At 48.5% G+C, this 19,124-nt stretch overlaps 2 protein-coding genes across 24 annotated transcripts; one reads left to right on the forward strand and one right to left on the reverse strand.

Moving 5' to 3' along the window:
- Nucleotides 1-355: 355 nt before the first annotated feature.
- Nucleotides 356-16,612, reverse strand: sugct (succinyl-CoA:glutarate-CoA transferase). 23 transcript variants are annotated; one of them, XM_040166579.2, is made up of 14 exons: nt 16,363-16,612; nt 15,927-15,975; nt 15,782-15,855; nt 15,633-15,718; nt 15,093-15,143; nt 14,895-15,015; nt 14,547-14,638; nt 14,261-14,404; nt 13,598-13,693; nt 12,557-12,628; nt 12,388-12,485; nt 11,442-11,544; nt 3,314-3,377; nt 356-646 (listed from the first exon to the last, which is right to left on the reverse strand). In XM_040166579.2, exons 1-14 carry the CDS (start codon nt 16,523-16,525, stop codon nt 483-485), a joined length of 1,377 nt encoding a protein of 458 aa, XP_040022513.2. In that variant the 5' UTR covers nt 16,526-16,612; the 3' UTR covers nt 356-482. The 23 variants fall into 23 exon arrangements, with proteins under 23 accessions (XP_040022513.2, XP_077952574.1, XP_077952569.1 ...); XM_078096448.1 differs by having other exon boundaries at nt 15,795-15,855; nt 16,363-16,570; XM_078096443.1 differs by having other exon boundaries at nt 12,566-12,628; nt 16,363-16,565.
- A 558-nt stretch (nt 16,613-17,170) lies between these two features.
- Nucleotides 17,171-18,987, forward strand: crygn2 (crystallin, gamma N2). The gene is made up of 5 exons (XM_040166581.2): nt 17,171-17,350; nt 17,651-17,742; nt 17,824-17,980; nt 18,591-18,736; nt 18,813-18,987. Exons 1-5 carry the CDS (start codon nt 17,330-17,332, stop codon nt 18,946-18,948), a joined length of 552 nt encoding a protein of 183 aa, XP_040022515.1. The 5' UTR covers nt 17,171-17,329; the 3' UTR covers nt 18,949-18,987.
- Nucleotides 18,988-19,124: the final 137 nt, after the last annotated feature.

Here is a 19,124-nt window from a genome sequence, read left to right on the forward strand (position 1 = left end):
CGCTCTCCTTCTCCTCTCACTCTCCCACCCTTTTCATCTCCTCCAACCTGCTCTCTCTTCCTCCCATCTCCTCCCCCATCCTCTCCCCACCTCATCAGTTCATTTTCAGTTCAGTTTTTGAAAGATTTTTCTGAAAAATAGAGAACTTCAAGAGAAATGTAAAGTTGACGTTATTTTAACTTTGTATTTAGTTTAAACATCAGAAAATCAGTTTGTTTTATTCTCCATGATGAAGAAGATATGAATGAATGAGATTAATATTCTATAGAACTGTGGTCAGGCCTCTCTCTTGGCGGTGCGTTCAGGGACACATCATTCGCACCGACACAATCGGGTCAAAAATTTTGAGAAGATGTAAAAGCAAAAAAGAGTTTATTCAACAACAACAACAACAACAGCAGCTCATTTTTCTCAGCAGACTGTTTGACCACTGTGACTCTGGGATCAAGGATCTGTTCTCATTGGTTCTCCCCCACGGCCAATCATGACACCTCATTCTGAGTCACCGCCTTAGACTCCAGCAGCGCATTGATGACGTCATCACTGTAAGACAATGTGTGCCGCAGCACCTGCACGGTGTGCTGGCCAATCAGAGGAGGGGGCGTCGCCTTGTCGTGGGCAAAGCTGCTGAAGCGAACGGCTGGACCTGAAGACAACAAACAAACAGAAAGATGGATAAATAAATACAGATAAGTAAACAGAAATGAAACAAGCAGATAGTACTTCAGACTCGTAGATACTTTACAAATGGCTTTGCTTTTATCGACTACGCCGTCTGGTCATTTAAGATGAAGATGTCCATTTAAAGGTGCAGTTCTGGGTTAATGTGCAGCAGAGTTAAGCTCCTCCCAATGCAAAAACCAAAAAAAATAATTGCTGTTAAGCTGAAATAAGAGGAAGGAAGAAAGAACAGAAGGAAACAAGGACAGAAGGAGAGAAGAGAAAGAAAGATGTGTGTGTGTTTGGGTGGTTTTGTGTGATGAGTGCTTCTATTTTCATCCTATCAGCAAACTTTCTCCTCCAATGACGGTCAACAAGTGTATTTGGTTGAATTTATAAATATATATATATATATCTTTTGTGTGCTGTTTATATCTTCATTTTTAATGTTATTAAATGATTACATAACGTCGTTATTAATAGACAAACACTCCTGTTTGTTCTCAGTTATGGCTTTTCTTCTTATACAACAAAGACACACAAAAACACACACAGGAATGTCACCAAGAGGACGGCCAATGAATGTTCTGAGCTGCACGTTTCCACGCTCGGATGACCTTTGACACACACACACACACACACACACACACACACACACACGCACACACGCACGCATGCACATACACAAACTTGTGTCTGGTGTTGTTTAGTAAACAAAGATGGAAAGAACAGAAAGTTGAGAGCAAAGAAAAGAATATTGTTAACGAGGGGAATAGACACACACACCAGATGGTTGGTTTAGACGGATGGATGCCAGCGGACTGAGGAGAGACTACAAGCTAACGGATGGATGCCAGCGGACTGAGGAGAGACTACAAGCTAACGGATGGATGTCAGAGAGCTGAGGAGAGACTACAAGCTAACGGATGGATGCCAGCGGGCTGAGGAGAGACTACAAGCTAACGGATGGATGCCACCGGACTGAGAAGAGACTACAAGCTAACGGATGGATGTCAGAGAGCTGAGGAGAGACTACAAGCTAACGGATGGATGCCAGCGGGCTGAGGAGAGACTACAAGCTAACGGATGGATGCCAGCGGACTGAGGAGAGACTACAAGCTAACGGATGGATGTCAGAGAGCTGAGGAGAGACTACAAGCTAACGGATGGATGCCAGCGGACTGCGGAGAGACTACAAGCTAACGGATGGATGCCAGCGGGCTGAGGAGAGACTACAAGCTAACGGATGGATGCCAGCGGGCTGAGGAGAGACTACAAGCTAACGGATGGATGTCAGAGAGCTGAGGAGAGACTACAAGCTAACGGATGGATGCCAGCGGGCTGTGGAGATACTACAAGATAACGGATGGATGCCAGCGGACTGAGGAGAGACTACAAGCTAACGGATGGATGTCAGAGAGCTGAGGAGAGACTACAAGCTAACGGATGGATGCCAGCGGGCTGAGGAGAGACTACAAGCTAACGGATGGATGCCAGCGGACTGAGGAGAGACTACAAGCTAACGGATGGATGTCAGAGAGCTGAGGAGAGACTACAAGCTAACGGATGGATGCCAGCGGGCTGAGGAGAGACTACAAGCTAACGGATGGATGCCACCGGACTGAGGAGAGACTACAAGCTAACGGATGGATGTCAGAGAGCTGAGGAGAGACTACAAGCTAACGGATGGATGCCAGCGGGCTGTGGAGATACTACAAGATAACGGATGGATGCCAGCGGACTGAGGAGAGACTACAAGCTAACGGATGGATGTCAGAGAGCTGAGGAGAGACTACAAGCTAACGGATGGATGCCAGCGGGCTGTGGAGATACTACAAGATAACGGATGGATGCCAGCGGACTGAGGAGAGACTACAAGCTAACGGATGGATGTCAGAGAGCTGAGGAGAGACTACAAGCTAACGGATGGATGCCAGCGGGCTGAGGAGAGACTACAAGCTAACGGATGGATGCCAGCGGACTGAGGAGAGACTACAAGCTAACGGATGGATGTCAGAGAGCTGAGGAGAGACTACAAGCTAACGGATGGATGCCAGCGGGCTGAGGAGAGACTACAAGCTAACGGATGGATGCCACCGGACTGAGGAGAGACTACAAGCTAACGGATGGATGTCAGAGAGCTGAGGAGAGACTACAAGCTAACGGATGGATGCCAGCGGGCTGAGGAGAGACTACAAGCTAACGGATGGATGCCAGCGGACTGAGGAGAGACTACAAGCTAACGGATGGATGTCAGAGAGCTGAGGAGAGACTACAAGCTAACGGATGGATGCCAGCGGACTGCGGAGAGACTACAAGCTAACGGATGGATGCCAGCGGGCTGAGGAGAGACTACAAGCTAACGGATGGATGTCAGAGAGCTGAGGAGAGACTACAAGCTAACGGATGGATGCCAGCGGGCTGTGGAGATACTACAAGATAACGGATGGATGCCAGCGGACTGCGGAGAGACTACAAGCTAACGGATTGATGTCAGAGGGCTGAGGAGAGACTACAAGCTAACGGATGGATGTCAGCGGACTGAGGAGAGACTACAAGCTAACGGATGGATGCCAGCGGACTGAGGAGAGGACTACAAGCTAAGGGATGGATGTCAGTGTCGTGCCTTGTGTACGTCTGTGTGTATACTGACCCGGTACAGTGATTTGTCCTGCCGTTGGATGCTCCATCTCCTGTATGAGGCCGTTGTGTTTCACCTGCAAGCAAACAAAAAAACTTGAAGTAGAAGCCTGGCGGTATCAAAACACTTCATCTTCATCATCAAAAACATTACAAAAGTCATCGTTGTCTTCCTGATGTCTCGATCTCTGGTTTCTTCTTCTTCTGCAGTACAGCATGATGTTCATTTAGTAGGTCCACTTAGAGTCAAACAGCCCATAAAGCAGGGAATGCTTCAGAGCGGGGCTACACAATGATTGACAGGTCTCTAGATATGGTCACTTCCTGTACAAATGTCGCAAGGAAAAACAAGATGTATCCAACTTCCACAACAATATCCTCCTCTTCTTCGTCTCTGCTTTAGTAGATTCACAAGACAACGTGAATCATTTTTTTCACAACTTTCCTGCTCTCCAGAGGACGAACCCTCTCGAGTCTCATGACCCAGTTATTTCCTCCAGCGCCACCCTGAGGTAAAATAATGAAAATACACAACGTAAACCATAAATCAAACATGACCCTAAGGTACATCACACACACACACACGCTCTTTATCTGCAGGGGGACTTTAATAAGAGCCAAGCGCTGATCGATGGCTTTAATTTAAACATCAGACATGACGCACGGTGCAGGAAGCCGACACGGACGGGTGTGTGTAGGTTGTGTGTGTGTGCACAGTGGCTGTATGACATCCTTGAAATATTAAACATACACAAGACTTATTTCTGGACCCCCTTTCTCCACATAAAACACCTGGAGGTTGTTGCCATGGAAACCTCAGCATCAGCTGACTGGGGTTAGTTTAATAATGACTTTAATAATTTAGTTTGGATTGTTTTCTTGCTCACAACACACACACAGTTACACACACAACACACAAAGTCAGAAAGACAAACGGACGCTCGTTAAGACCAACTGTACTTCCTGTCTCGCTCACTTCTGGACGGGACATGGACACACACAGACAAACACACTCCTTTCAAAAATTGTACCGTTGTATTGGTAGTTTTATAAATGCGATCTTCATTTAGACAACAGAAAAGTTTCCACGGGACGGCTCCTCCCTCGCTCATTGGCATAAACAGTGTTAGATGTGCGTGCCAGCGTCTGTGCATGCGTGCATACAAGTGTAACAGTATGATTGCATGCATGTGTGTGTGTGAAATCCTATCTGCTTGTTATGCAGAGTATCATTACATCCACATGGTCACAACACACACACTCAGTTAGCCACTTAGCTCTGTGGATGCTATCGTCTGTATCTCTGTGGAACGGTGATGAAATAGAACGGAATAACTTCATTACACATGCAGTAGCAAAGTAGCTCAAACATTAGCACGTTAGCATGTTAGCGTTTAGCTCAAAGTCTGTGTACTTCATCAGACACGTCTTTATTTTTCTTTGGGTCTGTTTACTGAAGCCTCCGTGTTTCCACAGCTCAGGGTTCCTTCTCCCCTGAATGATGGAACATAATTACACCGCGGTGTGTTTAGCTCTAATCTCAATGTTTATTGATCAGCGGCTGCACGGTTTAACCTGCCTGTGTTTATGTCTGTGTTTGATGTTGTTTATTGAAACATTTCTCCATAATTCAGGGGATAGAAAATGAAAGTAAACGTTCAGACTCAACGCAGTGGAGAAACGTTGAGGCTTCAGCGGAGGAACATCCTCCTGAGACACTGAGGTGTTCCGTCCTCCGGCAGAACGATGAGGAACCAGAGGTCATCGTGGATTCACCTGGTGTGTATTTTGAACCAAACCTCCATCATTTCCTCGAGTAAACAGTGTTTGAGACATGCATAGACGGGATTACTAACTCCGCCTCCTGTCAATCACTGGAAACGTCACGAGCTGCCTGGAGCTGTTCAGAGTCACGGTCTAATCTTTAGGGGTTCAGGAGGAATATAAGATGGGTTCTTGGTAGCACCCTCTTGAAGGGGTTTGCTGTGGAACCGGCCGGGTGGGAGCCCTCACAGATGGTTCTCGCTAAAAACCCTTTGTATTTGGTTCTGGGTAGAATACAGTGGATCTCCTGCACAAGGTTCTACCAGGAGCCCAAACTTTCTCTCAGGACGAACGCTGAACAACCCTACGGTTCTGGTTGGTATCGTAGAGTGTGACTGCTGTACTGTACGGGGTTCTAGTTCCACAGTTACTTGTTTGTCAACACAAGAGTGGGAGTTATAGACAATGACCTCTTCGCCCCTGATGTTTCCCTCTGCTCCTCCCCTTCCTCCTCGCTCTCTTTGAAGCCAGCTGTGGCGTCCGTTAGGGCGGCTAAGCAGCCCCCGTGGGAGCTGCTGCTACAAGGTGTTACTGGAACATCAAGGGGAGAAGGAGGACGTGAAGATCTGAACCTGCTGCTCTCTGTTTGACCTCGGCCATCAAAGCTCCTCTGAACGTGTGAAGTGAGGAGCCGCCTGGTAGCAGCACTTGATGTGTTACGTAAAGCTGCAGCCTGGATGCCAGCGCTCCTGAGGGATGAATAATGCTCTTCAATGAGCACCGCTGACTTTGAAGAGTAAAGCAGTGACGTCACGACTTCCTGTTCCACCACCTGAAGTAGAAACGGGATACAGATCCATGCAGCATCACATCCTGACAAAAAGTGACATTTCTTTGAGTAAAGAGCAGGTTTCACGCGAGTCTCCCAGGCTGCACCTGAAGACGCTTTGAGGTGACGTAATAAAACAGAACGATGATTGGCATCATTATGTTTTATTTCTCTTATGCTGTTTATTGGGACTAAATCACAGCACATCGTTATTACAACTGTAATGAAGAGGCCAACCTGGATTGTAAAAGATTCATCTCATGGTGTCATAATGAGGTCACGATGAGGTCATGATGTCAGACTTTCTTTGGATATCTGAGACTTCCAGAAATAAGTACTATGCAGAAACAGATGTTATTTGTCTTAATGATTGATGGAGGATATAAAAGGCTGAGCTGATGAGTTTCCATGGGAATAAGACACGCTCCTCTCTGGCACGAATGAAGCCAATAACCGCCAATCATCATGTAAGTAACGTGCAAAAATTAGCCTTGCGTTTGGTTAAAATGTCCGTTCTCACCAAAGAACTGGTGAAATACTTAAATATATTACTCTGGAACAAAGAGATTTAGTGTTAGAACTCGGTTTGGCATATAAATTCCTTACTAAAGCGGTCTGTGTGCGTGTACAGAAACGGTATTCCTTTATGTTTTGGTGTGTAGCTGCAGCTGTGCTCCAGGTGACATCTTGTCCACTCATGATTGCCTTTATCTCCCATTAGAATACAGGTAGATGGAATCCAGCGTTCTGATTGGTTGAGAGTGAGTCACGGGGTGTGCATTATTAAAGAAATCATACGAGTTTTGTACATCTGTAGGTTGATGAAGCGATTTTTTTCTCTGAGATTAATAGTGTGAACGTGGTTTCATCCATCAGCTCCTCCCTCGTGTTTCTGCTCAGAAGTTTCATTAACGTTGGTGTTGTAGGCCGTGTAGTTCAGATATAATCAGTCTCTGTGTTTATGTTGAGAAGACTAAAACAACACTAGTTGCGACTCATCGAAAAATGATGGTTCTTCCATCAAACATTTTTCTGTGAAATCAAACAAACCACCACGTCCTCTTTCCACATTAACATTTTCCACAGAGCTGATGATACTCTTTGTGATCCAGATCAGCTTCAAGACTGAACCATGGGAATGTTTCAACAAATTCGGGAGGGCAACAACTAGTCTGTGGCAGAAACAAGACGTAAAATGTCATAAAAGAGTCATAACACGTCCTCTCTTAGCACGGCAGCAGGTTTACATGGACAGGCGAAGAAGTCAGAGGGAACATGTGATGGAAGGTCCTGAAGAGGCGGCGTTCGTCTTCATCAGACGACTACAGTCACATTCCATTGGTTGGCTGGAGATATTTAGCTTCACGGAGCCGGGCAAAGCCTCTTAGAACCACTTCCCAATTCAAACTGAGAAACAGCGCTCATGAAAAAGAAGACTTTGTGAGGAGACATGATAACGAGATGAAGAGAAGAGGAATGAGGTTACAAAGCAGAAGAGAGAGTGGAACCTGAGAAGAAGAGACGTGTGTGTGGTTGGGCTGTTATCCGTGTCTTGTGAGCGAGATGTTCATCAGCCTGATGGCCTGCAGGTAGAAGCTGCTGGTTATTCTCTTGTAGCTTCTGGCCGGTGGCAGGAGAAGAGGCTGTGCTGCGGGGATCCCGTCCTTGATATTCTGGGCTCTCCTGGTGGAGTGAACGTTCTGTAGTGAGGGGAAGGCTGCTCCTGAGATGAACTGTGCTGAGAGGTTACTATTTTGACACAAGGCCTCAGACATTTATACATGCAGCGGCCCTCTATTAGGTCACCTTGCTAGTAAAAGAAATTCTAGGTGTTCTACTTAGTTAACAAGGTGTTGGAAACGTTCCTCAGAGATGTTGATCCATATTGACATGTCGCATCGCGCAGTTGCTGCAGGTTTGAAAGCTGCACGTCTAAGATGAGAATCTCCCGTTCCAGCACGTCCCAAAGGTGCTTTTTGGATTGAGATGTGGAGACTGGAGGCCATTAGAGCACAGTGAACTCATCGTCATGGTCAAGAGACCAGTTGAGATGATACGAGCTTTGTGACTTTGTGACTACATCATCCTGCTGGAACTCAGGAAGTGTGAGCCGACCACAGGCCAGTCGGACTTCGAGTCTTTGACATGTAATGAATCCTTTTCACTTGTTCTGTTGTCATTTCGGCGGGTCAGTGGTCCGGATGCAGACGTCTCCTGCAGCATACTTGTAAAGCTTAAGAAAGGAGGTGGTCATTCATGTTCGGGGCATTCCTTCCCGTTTACGTTCACAAAACGTCCCTTTGTAAATGTGTTTAAGGACATTCGGGATGTCCTACTTTGTCCACTTGACTCTTTTTGGCAGCACAATATTGTGTCATCATTGACAATGTCAATTAAAGATTGTTCCTTGTTCCATTCAGCCAATATGCGAGTGTGGAACATTAATAATTGGATAATCACCCCCACAGTAGGCAGCATGCCATAGAAGGATAAACTAAAGGTTTATGTGATGATATGCAGGTGATTTAGAGAACTGAGAAGTGTCTGTTTACTGGGCCTGTAATCAAATAAATGTCACTTCAGTTCCAGCAGAACAATTTGACCCTAGAATACGTCCTTAAATCAGCGTGCATCATTTTGAAGTTGAAACCGCATGAATAACGTTCAGCGTTTCACTTTCAAGGAAGCAGCCATTTGGTTTCCCGTGAGAAGCGTTTGTGCAGCAGAACGTTGTGATGTTCTGATGAAAAGGGTCCATTAGAAGACGTCTTCTATCATCCAAAGTCCTCCCGCGGTGGAGTTATGAGAAGCTCTCCCCACCGACTCAGCACTCCCTCTGATAGCAAAGTAACTCTTCACTTGACAGACCAGCATGATTCATTTGGAAAAGAAATGGGTTTGGCAGCAGAGGAGCTGGCTGAGATGAGCTCCATGACCTCCTGAAACACTGCTTTCCCTTCAGCGAGCGGATATCGATAAGATACGACGTCACTCAGAAGAATGAAGGTAAGACGTTGACAGCACGAGGCATCGAGACGTGAAGACCATCGCACCACTTCCTCTGTAGACCCTCACACAAGGATGCAGGCTGGTAGGCTACTGGTCACTCTAGGGTTAGGAAGGGTCGAAGGCCCGACTGACCAGTGAAGCAAGAATCTGTCCAGAAGAAACTGAAGAAGTTTGATTTTACTTTTACTCCCTGAGCTGCTTTCAGCTGTCAGCTCGTGGCTTATCCGGATACCTGGGAACAGCCGGGGATAAGGTCCAGTCTGTCAGAGTGTGAAGAAAGTCTCCTTCTCCAGGAGGTCCGATCCAAAGCTGGCTGTGCGGTGCAGACGGCGTTCCCTCTGCTCTTGGCTTGATTCGGGGGCTTTAGTTCAAAGCTTTAGACTGAACTGGGGACGGATTAGAATCCCAGACGTGACTCTTCCGTTATTAAGCAGACCAGACCACTCCGAGTGGAAGACCCTCTCCATCCAGACATTGATGAATCGATTGTTGATTTAATCTCTGTACGATTCGTTGCGTAGGTCCGACACCATAAGACGGATCCCAAGAGGAAGCTTTTCATCTGTCTCAGGCCTTTAACCCCCCACCTGACCCGGCGGCTGGCATCGCTCTCCACTGAGGAAGCTGAGGTCTTCGCGGTCTGAGAGCGGGAGTTTTATGGGGTTTCTGCTTCATGTGACAGTTTCCAGACAGTAATAAAGGTTATTTGTAGAGCCGGTGTCCAAACACAGATACAAATGGCTCTATGGACGACAGAAAGACTATATTTCAAACGAGAGAACACAGGAAGTGAAAAGGACGTCCAGCATCAACGATTCAATTCCCCGACACACTACGGCTGCCAGGGTGTCATTTGCCTTTAGCAAGGCACTGCCAGGGCTTATGGTTAAGCTCTCTTAGTCACATGTGAGCATGAGTGACATGCTGTGGGTTCCCAGTGCATCCAGGAGCAAGGCACTAGCACTGCACGCTTGCTTCGCCTTCCTGTGAAGGCCGTTGGAAAGGGTTCAATTCCCAGTGTCCCCTCAGAGGTTAGTGTGATTTATCTGATGCTACATGTTAGCTGTCCACTTCAGAGGCTGTCCAGCTTCCAGCTGGGATAAATCAAGCGCACCTCCAGTAGTCAGAATACTGAAGCCATATTTAGCTGGATGTTTTCTGGCCACCGCGCAGAGACACGGAGACGGAGACAGAGGGACAAAGAGACAAAGAGACAGAGAGACAGAGAGCAGCAGCAAAGTGGAATGAAATGAATATGAGCAAAGAGCAAAGAGCCGTTCTACTAAACTTCGTTTCTCTCTTAACTGCTCAAACTTTTCATCACCTGAGTAACGAGGTGCTGCAGGTCCTGTCGTCCCATCGAGAGGAGAACACGTGGACATGAAGTTCTATTTCAGCCTTCAGAGCCGTGACAACACGTCACCGTTTCACTGAAACCAATCGTCAGGATGAAGCACTTGGAACCACAGTTTCTGGTGTTTCTCTAAATCACTTCCAGATCCTTGACTCTGGAGCGCCGCGGCGCCCCACCGCTGACCCTTTCAATGACCTCATCACGAGTTTAGTGGGCAAGAAGGTGCTGGATTCTAAGCGCCGGGCCTCCCTGTGTGGGAGACGAGCACGTGAGGTCGGTTACTGACTGAAACATGGAGGCTGTGTGACTTCAGCACGTCTGCGACTCTGGTTCCTCTTCACGTGCGTTGATCTACGCTCTCACAGGTGTGTGTGTGTGTGTGTGTGTGTGTGTGCAGCAGGATTAACAGATGGGCTGGTCTGACACACTGAGTCACACAACCAGGTGCTGATGAAACTGTTGTTCTCACAACACACATTAAAGTTACAGGACAGATGTCTCCTCAAACACACAAACACACAAACACACAACTCTGCAGTCAGATGTGCTTCTCATGGTTCACACAAGGCCACCGATTCTCCTCCAGTAGAGAGAATGCACACACACACACACACACACACACACACACAGAGTCATCTGGAGGAGGCGGGGCTGAGGACTCGCTCACAGCTGATTGGATCAGAGGCAGCCCACTAATCAATGAGCTTGTTTGGTTTCAGAGGCACAAAGAGGCGCACTGTGATTCATTTAATGTGCGTTTCATTTGCTGCTCTGCGCGCACACACACACACACCTTCACTTCAGTTGAACTCTAATGTCTGTAGTGACCAGCAGGGGGCGACTCCTCTGCTCCCATAGTGAGAAAATGACTCGTCTCTCTTGATTTATTCCCTCAGTAAACACAAGTTTATGGTCTCAGTCTCTAGTTTCAAGTCTGGCCTTTTGGCAGTAAAAGCATTTTTTAGCCAATAGAACTATAATAGTTAATCTAACCGTCTTAAATACTTTGAGGAAGTAAAAAAGGAATTGAAGAGTTGACTTAGTTTGATCTTAATGTAGACAACGATGCTTAGAAAGGGTTTGTTTTCCCTTAATCGGTAAGATGTGATATTATAGAAAAAAGGAGAGAAGAAAACCTAAATGAAATGAAACCAGAATAAGACTCATTTGTATTTGATATCTGACCTGCGGATCAGAAAACACTTCCTGGATGTTGTTGATTGGTCCGACAGGAACACCTGATCCCTCAAACTCCCTCAGCCAATCAGCAGTCTTCTCCTGCAGGAACCTACGAGAAATAAATCACTAGAAATTAAATAGCATCACAACACATGATCTAAGAATTCTAATGATTATTATTCATATTTTTATTATTATTATCAGCAAATGATCCTTTCCTCTAACAAAGCAGAAGTCTTTGATGTAGCACTCATAAGATGTATTTTATCCGTGTGTGTGCCTCTGGGACAGTGTGTGTGTGTACCTCTGGGACAGTGTGTGTGTGTGCACCTCTGGGACAGTGTGTGTGTGTACCTCTGGGACAGTGTGTGTGTGTGTACCTCTGGGACAGTGTGTGTGTGTGTGTACCTCTGGGACAGTGTGTGTGTGTGTACCTCTGGGACAGTGTGTGTGTGTACCTCTGGGACAGAGTGTGTGTGTACCTCTGGGACAGAGTGTGTGTGTGTGTGTGTACCTCTGGGACAGAGTGTGTGTGTGTGTGTGTGTACCTCTGGGACAGAGTGTGTGTGTGTGTGTGCGTACCTCTGGGACAGAGTGTGTGTGTGCGTACCTCTGGGACAGTGTGTGTGTGTGTACCTCTGGGACAGTGTGTGTGTGTGTGTGTGCCTCTGGGACAGTGTGTGTGTGTGTGTGTGCCTCTGGGACAGTGTGTGTGTGTGTACCTCTGGGACAGTGTGTGTGTGTGTACCTCTGGGACAGTGTGTGTGTGTGTGTGTGTACCTCTGGGACAGTGTGTGTGTGTGTGTGTACCTCTGGGACAGTGTGTGTGTGTGTGTGTGTACCTCTGGGACAGTGTGTGTGTGTGTGTGTGTGTACCTCTGGGACAGTGTGTGTGTGTGTGTGTGTGTACCTCTGGGACAGTGTGTGTGTGTGTGTGTGTGTGTGTGTGTACCTCTGGGACAGTGTGTGCAGCAGCTCTCGGCGGTTCTGGACTCGCAGTTTGTTGCTTTTGTACTCGGGTTTGTTTGTGAGCTCGTTCAGCTTCAGAACCTAAGAACGCGCACTGATTACTCAAACTAGTTCATGTAATAACACATCTGTGTGTTGGTGAAGTGACGCACATTACACACACGGACAAACTGCTGGTCGGTGGCTGCAGCCACGACGAGGTGTCCGTCTTTGGTGCTGAAGCCCTGAAATACACAGAACATGATGAGTCTAGTTCATGCTTCGGTTTCCAGAGAGACGCAAGGACACAAAGACGCAAGAGTGACACGTGACTCCACCTGTTGTTCTGGAGGTGAATCGCTCTGCAACACACGCAGGACTTTACAACCAGGAAGTGAAACCAGCGCGTCGACACGTAAAGACGCAGAAACACGCGGCGGCTTCAGACATCAGAGACAGGAAGTGACAAGAAGCTTCCTCTCATTGACGGGAGGAAACACCTCCTCTTACTACAGGAGGAAGCGCGTCCTCTAACCGGTGGAGGATCTAGAAGTTTAATAATCATCTCTGCAGTTTCACCTCCTCTTCGTCCCTCATGATTTAATAAAACCTCCTCGCCTGATGAAAAGTGTGTCTCACACACACACACAACTAACCCCTCAGTCCCACTGCTCTCCGACCACCGCCTTCCTTCCATCCCCGACCCCAGGGGGTTGTGGGTAACGCAGTCCGCTGGGGGACTCTCATGACTTCAGCACACTTTGAAAGCTTAAGTCAGTGGTTCATTAGTCGCTCTGACCCTTAACGAGGAGACTGAGCCGCCAGCAGGAGACTAAATGAATGATGTTAACAACGAGCTGTGTGAAGTTCTTAACGTCTGTATCAAATACAGAGCATCTAATGCGGCTGCACCTTTGAGCCATGGAGCGTGGCATTGTGGGTAAGGAGCTTCAGAGCTGCTGAGAGACGGGGACCACATGGGGAGGGGCCAAAGGATAAGACATGTCGGTCCCGTACTGACGAGATCTCGGTTCCCCGACCAAAGTACTCTACTTTCTACTCCTCCACGGCGTCTCAAAGGCACATGTAGTACTTTATACTTCATACTGTACCTGTGTGTACAGTATGAAGTATAAAGTCTGTACCAGTGCTCTTATTGTGAAAGGTCGAGCCGAGGCCCCTGCATGCTAGGGGCTTTTATGTTGTGCAGGTACCTGATACGGGACGATGCTCTCATGGGCCGTCCCCCAGCGCCGAGCCTCCTGACCCCCATTCAGGTAGTTAGCAGCAATATGGGTGAGACAGGACACCTGAGAGAGAGACAGACAGACAGACAGACAGAGACAGGACTTGGTGATTGAAAAGGAGCTCGCGAGGGGAAAAAGTGCAGGACCACAGAGACTGGCTCACATGGAGGATCAGGACCACAGAGACTGGCTCACATGGAGGATCAGGACCACAGAGACTGGCTCACATGGAGGATCAGGACCACAGAGACTGGCTCACATGGAGGATCAGGACCACAGAGACTGGCTCACATGGAGGATCAGGACCACAGAGACTGGCTCACATGGAGGATCAGGACCACAGAGACTGGCTCACATGGAGGATCAGGACCACAGAGACTGGCTCACATGGAGGATCAGGACCACAGAGACTGGCTCACATGGAGGATCAGGACCACAGAGACTCTAGCAGACTCAGGAGTGCGTTTGATTTGTTGTGTGATCGCTGGGCCGCGTGTACATATGACAACATGTTGGCGTGGCGGCTGTCCTTCACCAGCGAGCCCTGAACACCACACTGAGACGCTGACAGAGGACTTCCTGTGTCCTGGTCCAGTCCTTCTGCCGTCACAGAGACACACACACACACACCTGTGAGGACAGCAGGTTGCAGTCGATGTGGACCCCCCTCCCTGTCTTGTGTCTCTGCAGCAGGGCGGCCATGACTGCTCCGTGTGCGTACAGCCCCGTCGCCAGGTCCGTCATGGCAACGCCGGGACGCACCGGCTCACCGTCCTGCCAGCAATGCAAAGCCTCATCGGAAGGGTGCCGGAGAATAAGCTACTTTCAACTCTACCACCAGTACTACGAATGCTAGCAGTACTACTACATGCACAGCTGATGAAGATGTCCCTGAGGGGGAAGAACAGACTCTGACCTCTGACCCCGTGATGTGCATCATCCCCGACACGGCGGAGGCGATGGAGTCATAACCCGGACTCTGAGCCCGAGGACCAGTCTGTCCATATCCTGCACACACACACACACACACGCACACGCACACGCACACGCACACACGCACATCATTCCACTGCGATGGCCGTAACCAGGTGCGTTATTAAACATCCAGGTGAATGAACAAAGAATATATATTCTGTCTTTAGTCATTAGATATGATAGAAATGTATGTGTGTGATCTCTCAGTGGACCCCCACCCGGTTGCCTCTGCCTGCCTCCCCCTCCGGCTTTAACAGTGGTGCACCCTGCTGGGAGCAGGAGTTCCTACCTGAGATGGAGCAGTAGACCAGCCCCGGGTTCACCGCGCACAGCTGCTCGTATCCCAGACCCAACCGGGGCAGCTTCCCCGGGAGGAAGTTCTCCACCAACACGTCGCACACTGCTGCAAGCTGACACACACACACACGCACACGCGGTGAAAGGTGTCCTCACCACTCATGAGGGTGTGTCCTCGGGAGACGGGTACCTCCTGAATGACGCCGACTCCTCTGGGATGCTTCAGGTCCACAGAAATACTCTGAGATCAGAGGGCAGAGTTTCTATCACGAAAGAAGCTGCAGAGGCTTCAAACACAATCAGCTTGTTTCGCAGCAATAAACATAAATAGAGGAAATCAAAATGTCATCATGTAATTGAACACTGAATAAAACACCACATACAGCGATACTCCGTTGATAACTTCTCCCAGATTAAATACAAAGTGGGACAATGTAATGTAATGTTGCTGCTGTGTCTCTACAGCCAATCAGAGAGGAGATGCTCCTCATGACATCACTGACGTCCAGCTGCACCGATTGGCCCATTGAGAAGTTATTTACTTGTTGCATTCAGGAGAGAAATAACAGAACATAAATTCAGACTTTTTACAAAACTGCATCATTATCTTGTTAAATGAGTTCTGGGCAGAGTTTTTCTCTTAATGGTCGATGGAGGAAACAAACCGCTGCCTTGAGGAGGGTTTCCATGGAGATAAGCCCCTCCCCAATGACCTGGAGAAGGCACTCACTTTCTTGTTCCGGTTGACGCTGAGGAAATAGGCGCTCTCTGCTCCGACGAACGGGGGCCCCCAGGTCCTGGTGTCATCGCCGGCGCCTGTTCAAGCACACGCCGTCACAGCAATCCCACAATCCTTTGCACACTCGCCATACAACTCACCTGGTCGCTCTACCTTGATAACCTGGGCTCCCAGGTCCCCCAGGATCATGGTGGCAAAGGGCCCCGCCAGAACTCTGCAGACACGTTGGGACACGGAGTTGAGACGCGTTGACATGTGGGCATCGAACGCACCATGGACGCTCACCTCGTCAAGTCCAACACTGTGAGGCCCTCTAGTGGTCCACGCTGGCCTCCTGTCGACACACACGCACAATACAACGCTAAAAGGGACAATATCATGTTAATTCAACACTATATTAAACATAGAACTAAATAATTAGACACAAGTACCGATACGTCACAGAAATACTTCGCTTTGATTTATTTACTGTGGGGTGTTTCGCCGGAATATCTCCAGTCTGAGGTCCGTCAGCTTGACAAACCGGAAGTAGCTTGATTTAGCCCTGAAGCTAACTAAAGTTAACGTGAGAAACGTGTCACGTCGTGTGACGTCGTATTTCATGAAGACAATCGCCTGAGGAGTGTTCCTATCGCTTGGCAGACTGATCGATGAGCTAACTACAGGCTAACGGGACTCCGTGGCTAATATTAGCCGGCTAGCTTTAGCACGAAGCCGTTACCTGGCCGCGCTTGCGACAGCCGCCTCTCTCCCAACGGACATCGCACCGGGTGATTCCTCCGTAGCTGTGAAAGTAAACCAACCGGAGAGCGAGCCGACAAACAGCGGGTCGACCGTCCGAACGGAGCAGACATCTTCCCGCCGGTCAGAGTCAAGCTGCGCATTACCGCAGCTGGACTTCCGGTCCTCGCTTTCAAACTAAGAGTCCTGAGCGGCTGTGTTCAGTTGGGGTCTGATCTGTCACAGCCAAGTCAGGGATGTGTTATAATCCCAGAGACCTCAAATCCTGACCCCTCACAGTCCCCCTAAGCACACAGTAATTGCGCTAATGATTATAGTTACAATTAATCAATTATGATACAAATAATCTTAAATATTGAAGTAAAATGAATGAGTACATGCTGATTAAGCCGATAGTGTTCAATAATGTGAACAAAGAAACTGATCCATTCAAAGCGATGTTTCCTTCAGACTATATGTCAATATATATGTATATGTGTGTATATAAAGACATATAAATATTTAAACTTTCAAGTGTTTTCATCCCAAATTATATTTAATTCAGTTTCATTCTGAAGTTCGACTACGAATCCACGTGAAGGATTTTTGACTTTAATCTGTAAGTAAATTTGATCAGAAACCGCTCTTCAAAAGTTAACAAGTGACGTTTAGGGACATCTTTGACTTTTTCATTGGCGGTGTGAAAGGTCCTGAATGAGTCCTTTCTGTCTCTAGAAGCGTGGCGTGTGCAATATGGACCCCACAAAGCTCAGCCAGCACATTCTATTGAGTCCACACACACACAGCAGGATGAAGGGAAAGCGCCGAGGCAGCAGGAACCTTTCAAACCCTCGTCTTTTGTCCTCTGGGCCGCCCCCCTTCCCGTATATATTGGGCCGTCCAACTTTCTCTCTGTTACACTGTGCGTGTGCTCGTGGGTCAGGTCGGACAACATCTAGTGCGCAAAGATGTCTCAGTACTCTGGAAAGGTGAGTACCGCCGAGCTTCAGCCTCTTCTCCCCACCAGGGTCCTCAGCCAGAACGAGTGCATTTGTTGTTTTCCTCATCCCGCTGCTTCAGTTTCACACCTCAACGTCTAATTTGGCCCTTTGGTGAGTTCCCTCTCCGGTGACCCGGGAGCAGGACACAAAGGGGGACTTCCTCTGATTTGTCAGTGACATCACAGGGCTCTCTGATCCCGCCCCCTGACATCTGGACAGGAAGAGTTGCATCAGGTAACAGCAGAAGCTGAGCCCCTTAATCATCCTGGATTTCGTTGTCTCCTGCAGATCACCTTCTACGAGGGGAAATGTTTCACCGGCAGGAAGCTGGAGGTCAGGGGAGACTGTGATAACTTCCAGGACCGCGGGTTCATGAACAGGTGAGGTGGAGGTTGGGGCGAAGGGGCTCTCTCTCTGAAGGACGCCAGCCCTTCTGCATTATAACCTACTTGTGCTTTTAGGGTGAACTCCATCCGTGTGGAGAGCGGAGCCTGGATCTGCTACGACCACCCCGACTTCAAGGGCCAGCAGTACATCCTGGAGCACGGGGAGTACCCAGAGTTCCAGAGGTGGAACTCCCACAACGACCACATGGGATCCTGCAAGCCCATCCGCATGGTAGGCACACATCACGTTCAGGCCAAGAACTCTAAACCACAGCAGACATTCATGGTCGCCAGAGGATGAACCCTGCAGATGATGACCTCTCCTCTAGCACTGCCCGCAGCCCAAAGTGTGACCACAACGGAGATGGAGACAACCTCCGGCTCTCCAAAGCTCCACGAGTTAAAGCTGCATTCTGTGTAGTGACCAGCAGGGGGCGACTCCTCTGCTCCCATAGACGTCTATGAGGAAATGACTGATTTATTCCCTCAGTAAACAGGAGTTTATGGTCTCAGTCTCTAGCTTAAGTCTTCTTCAGTACATCGTGATGTTCATTTAGTAGATTATCATCCATTTAGAGTCAAACAGACTCGTCATTTCACATACAAACATGATGGCGCAGGTGCTCTGACCAGCGTGTCTGCAGGTTCACCTGAGAGCTCTTTAACCTGCGGGTCAATGAGCAGCAGGTGAGTCCTCTTTGTCTAAACATTGTTCTGGTTTAGGTCGTAGACGTTTCCAGGACCCACCTGCGCTTCTCAGAGGAGGAACCACTTTACATTCACCTCTAGGTTGTTTTTGTCCGCCGCGAGGAAGGTAACCCCCCTCTGCCCTCCCCCCTCAGCACGGGGAGCAGTACCGCGTGGAGCTGTTCGAGGCCTGCAGCTTCTCGGGTCAGTGCGTGGAGATCTGCGACGACTGCCCCTTCCTGCAGAGCCGCGGCTTCTCAAAGAGCTGCATCAACTCCGTCAAGGTGTACGGCGACGGAGCGTGAGTTACCGCGGAAACCGGGCCGGTGAATGTCCCTGTGTGTGAGTGGCGCGTCTAACGTGTGCTTCCCCCCCAGCTGGGTGATGTACGAGGAGCCCAACTTCCGCGGGCGCATGTACGTGGTGGAGAGGGGAGACTACTGCAGCCACAACGAGTGGCAGGCCCAGAACGCCAACATCCAGTCCATCCGCAGGGTGGTGAACTACTTCTAACCTGTAACCCCAATAAACAAACTGTCCTCTGATTGGTCACGCTGGTGTACACGAGTCTCTATTGAGCGCTGATCAAAGACGGAATCCACACACAGAGACGAGCACTATAATAAAAAAAAAAATATATATATACACTATAGTACTAAAATAAATAGTAGTAAACTCTCATACTGATC

The sequence above is a fragment of the Gasterosteus aculeatus genome, chromosome 21 (assembly GCF_964276395.1).
Source record: "Gasterosteus aculeatus chromosome 21, fGasAcu3.hap1.1, whole genome shotgun sequence".
In the NCBI taxonomy this organism is placed as follows: domain Eukaryota; kingdom Metazoa; phylum Chordata; class Actinopteri; order Perciformes; family Gasterosteidae; genus Gasterosteus; species Gasterosteus aculeatus.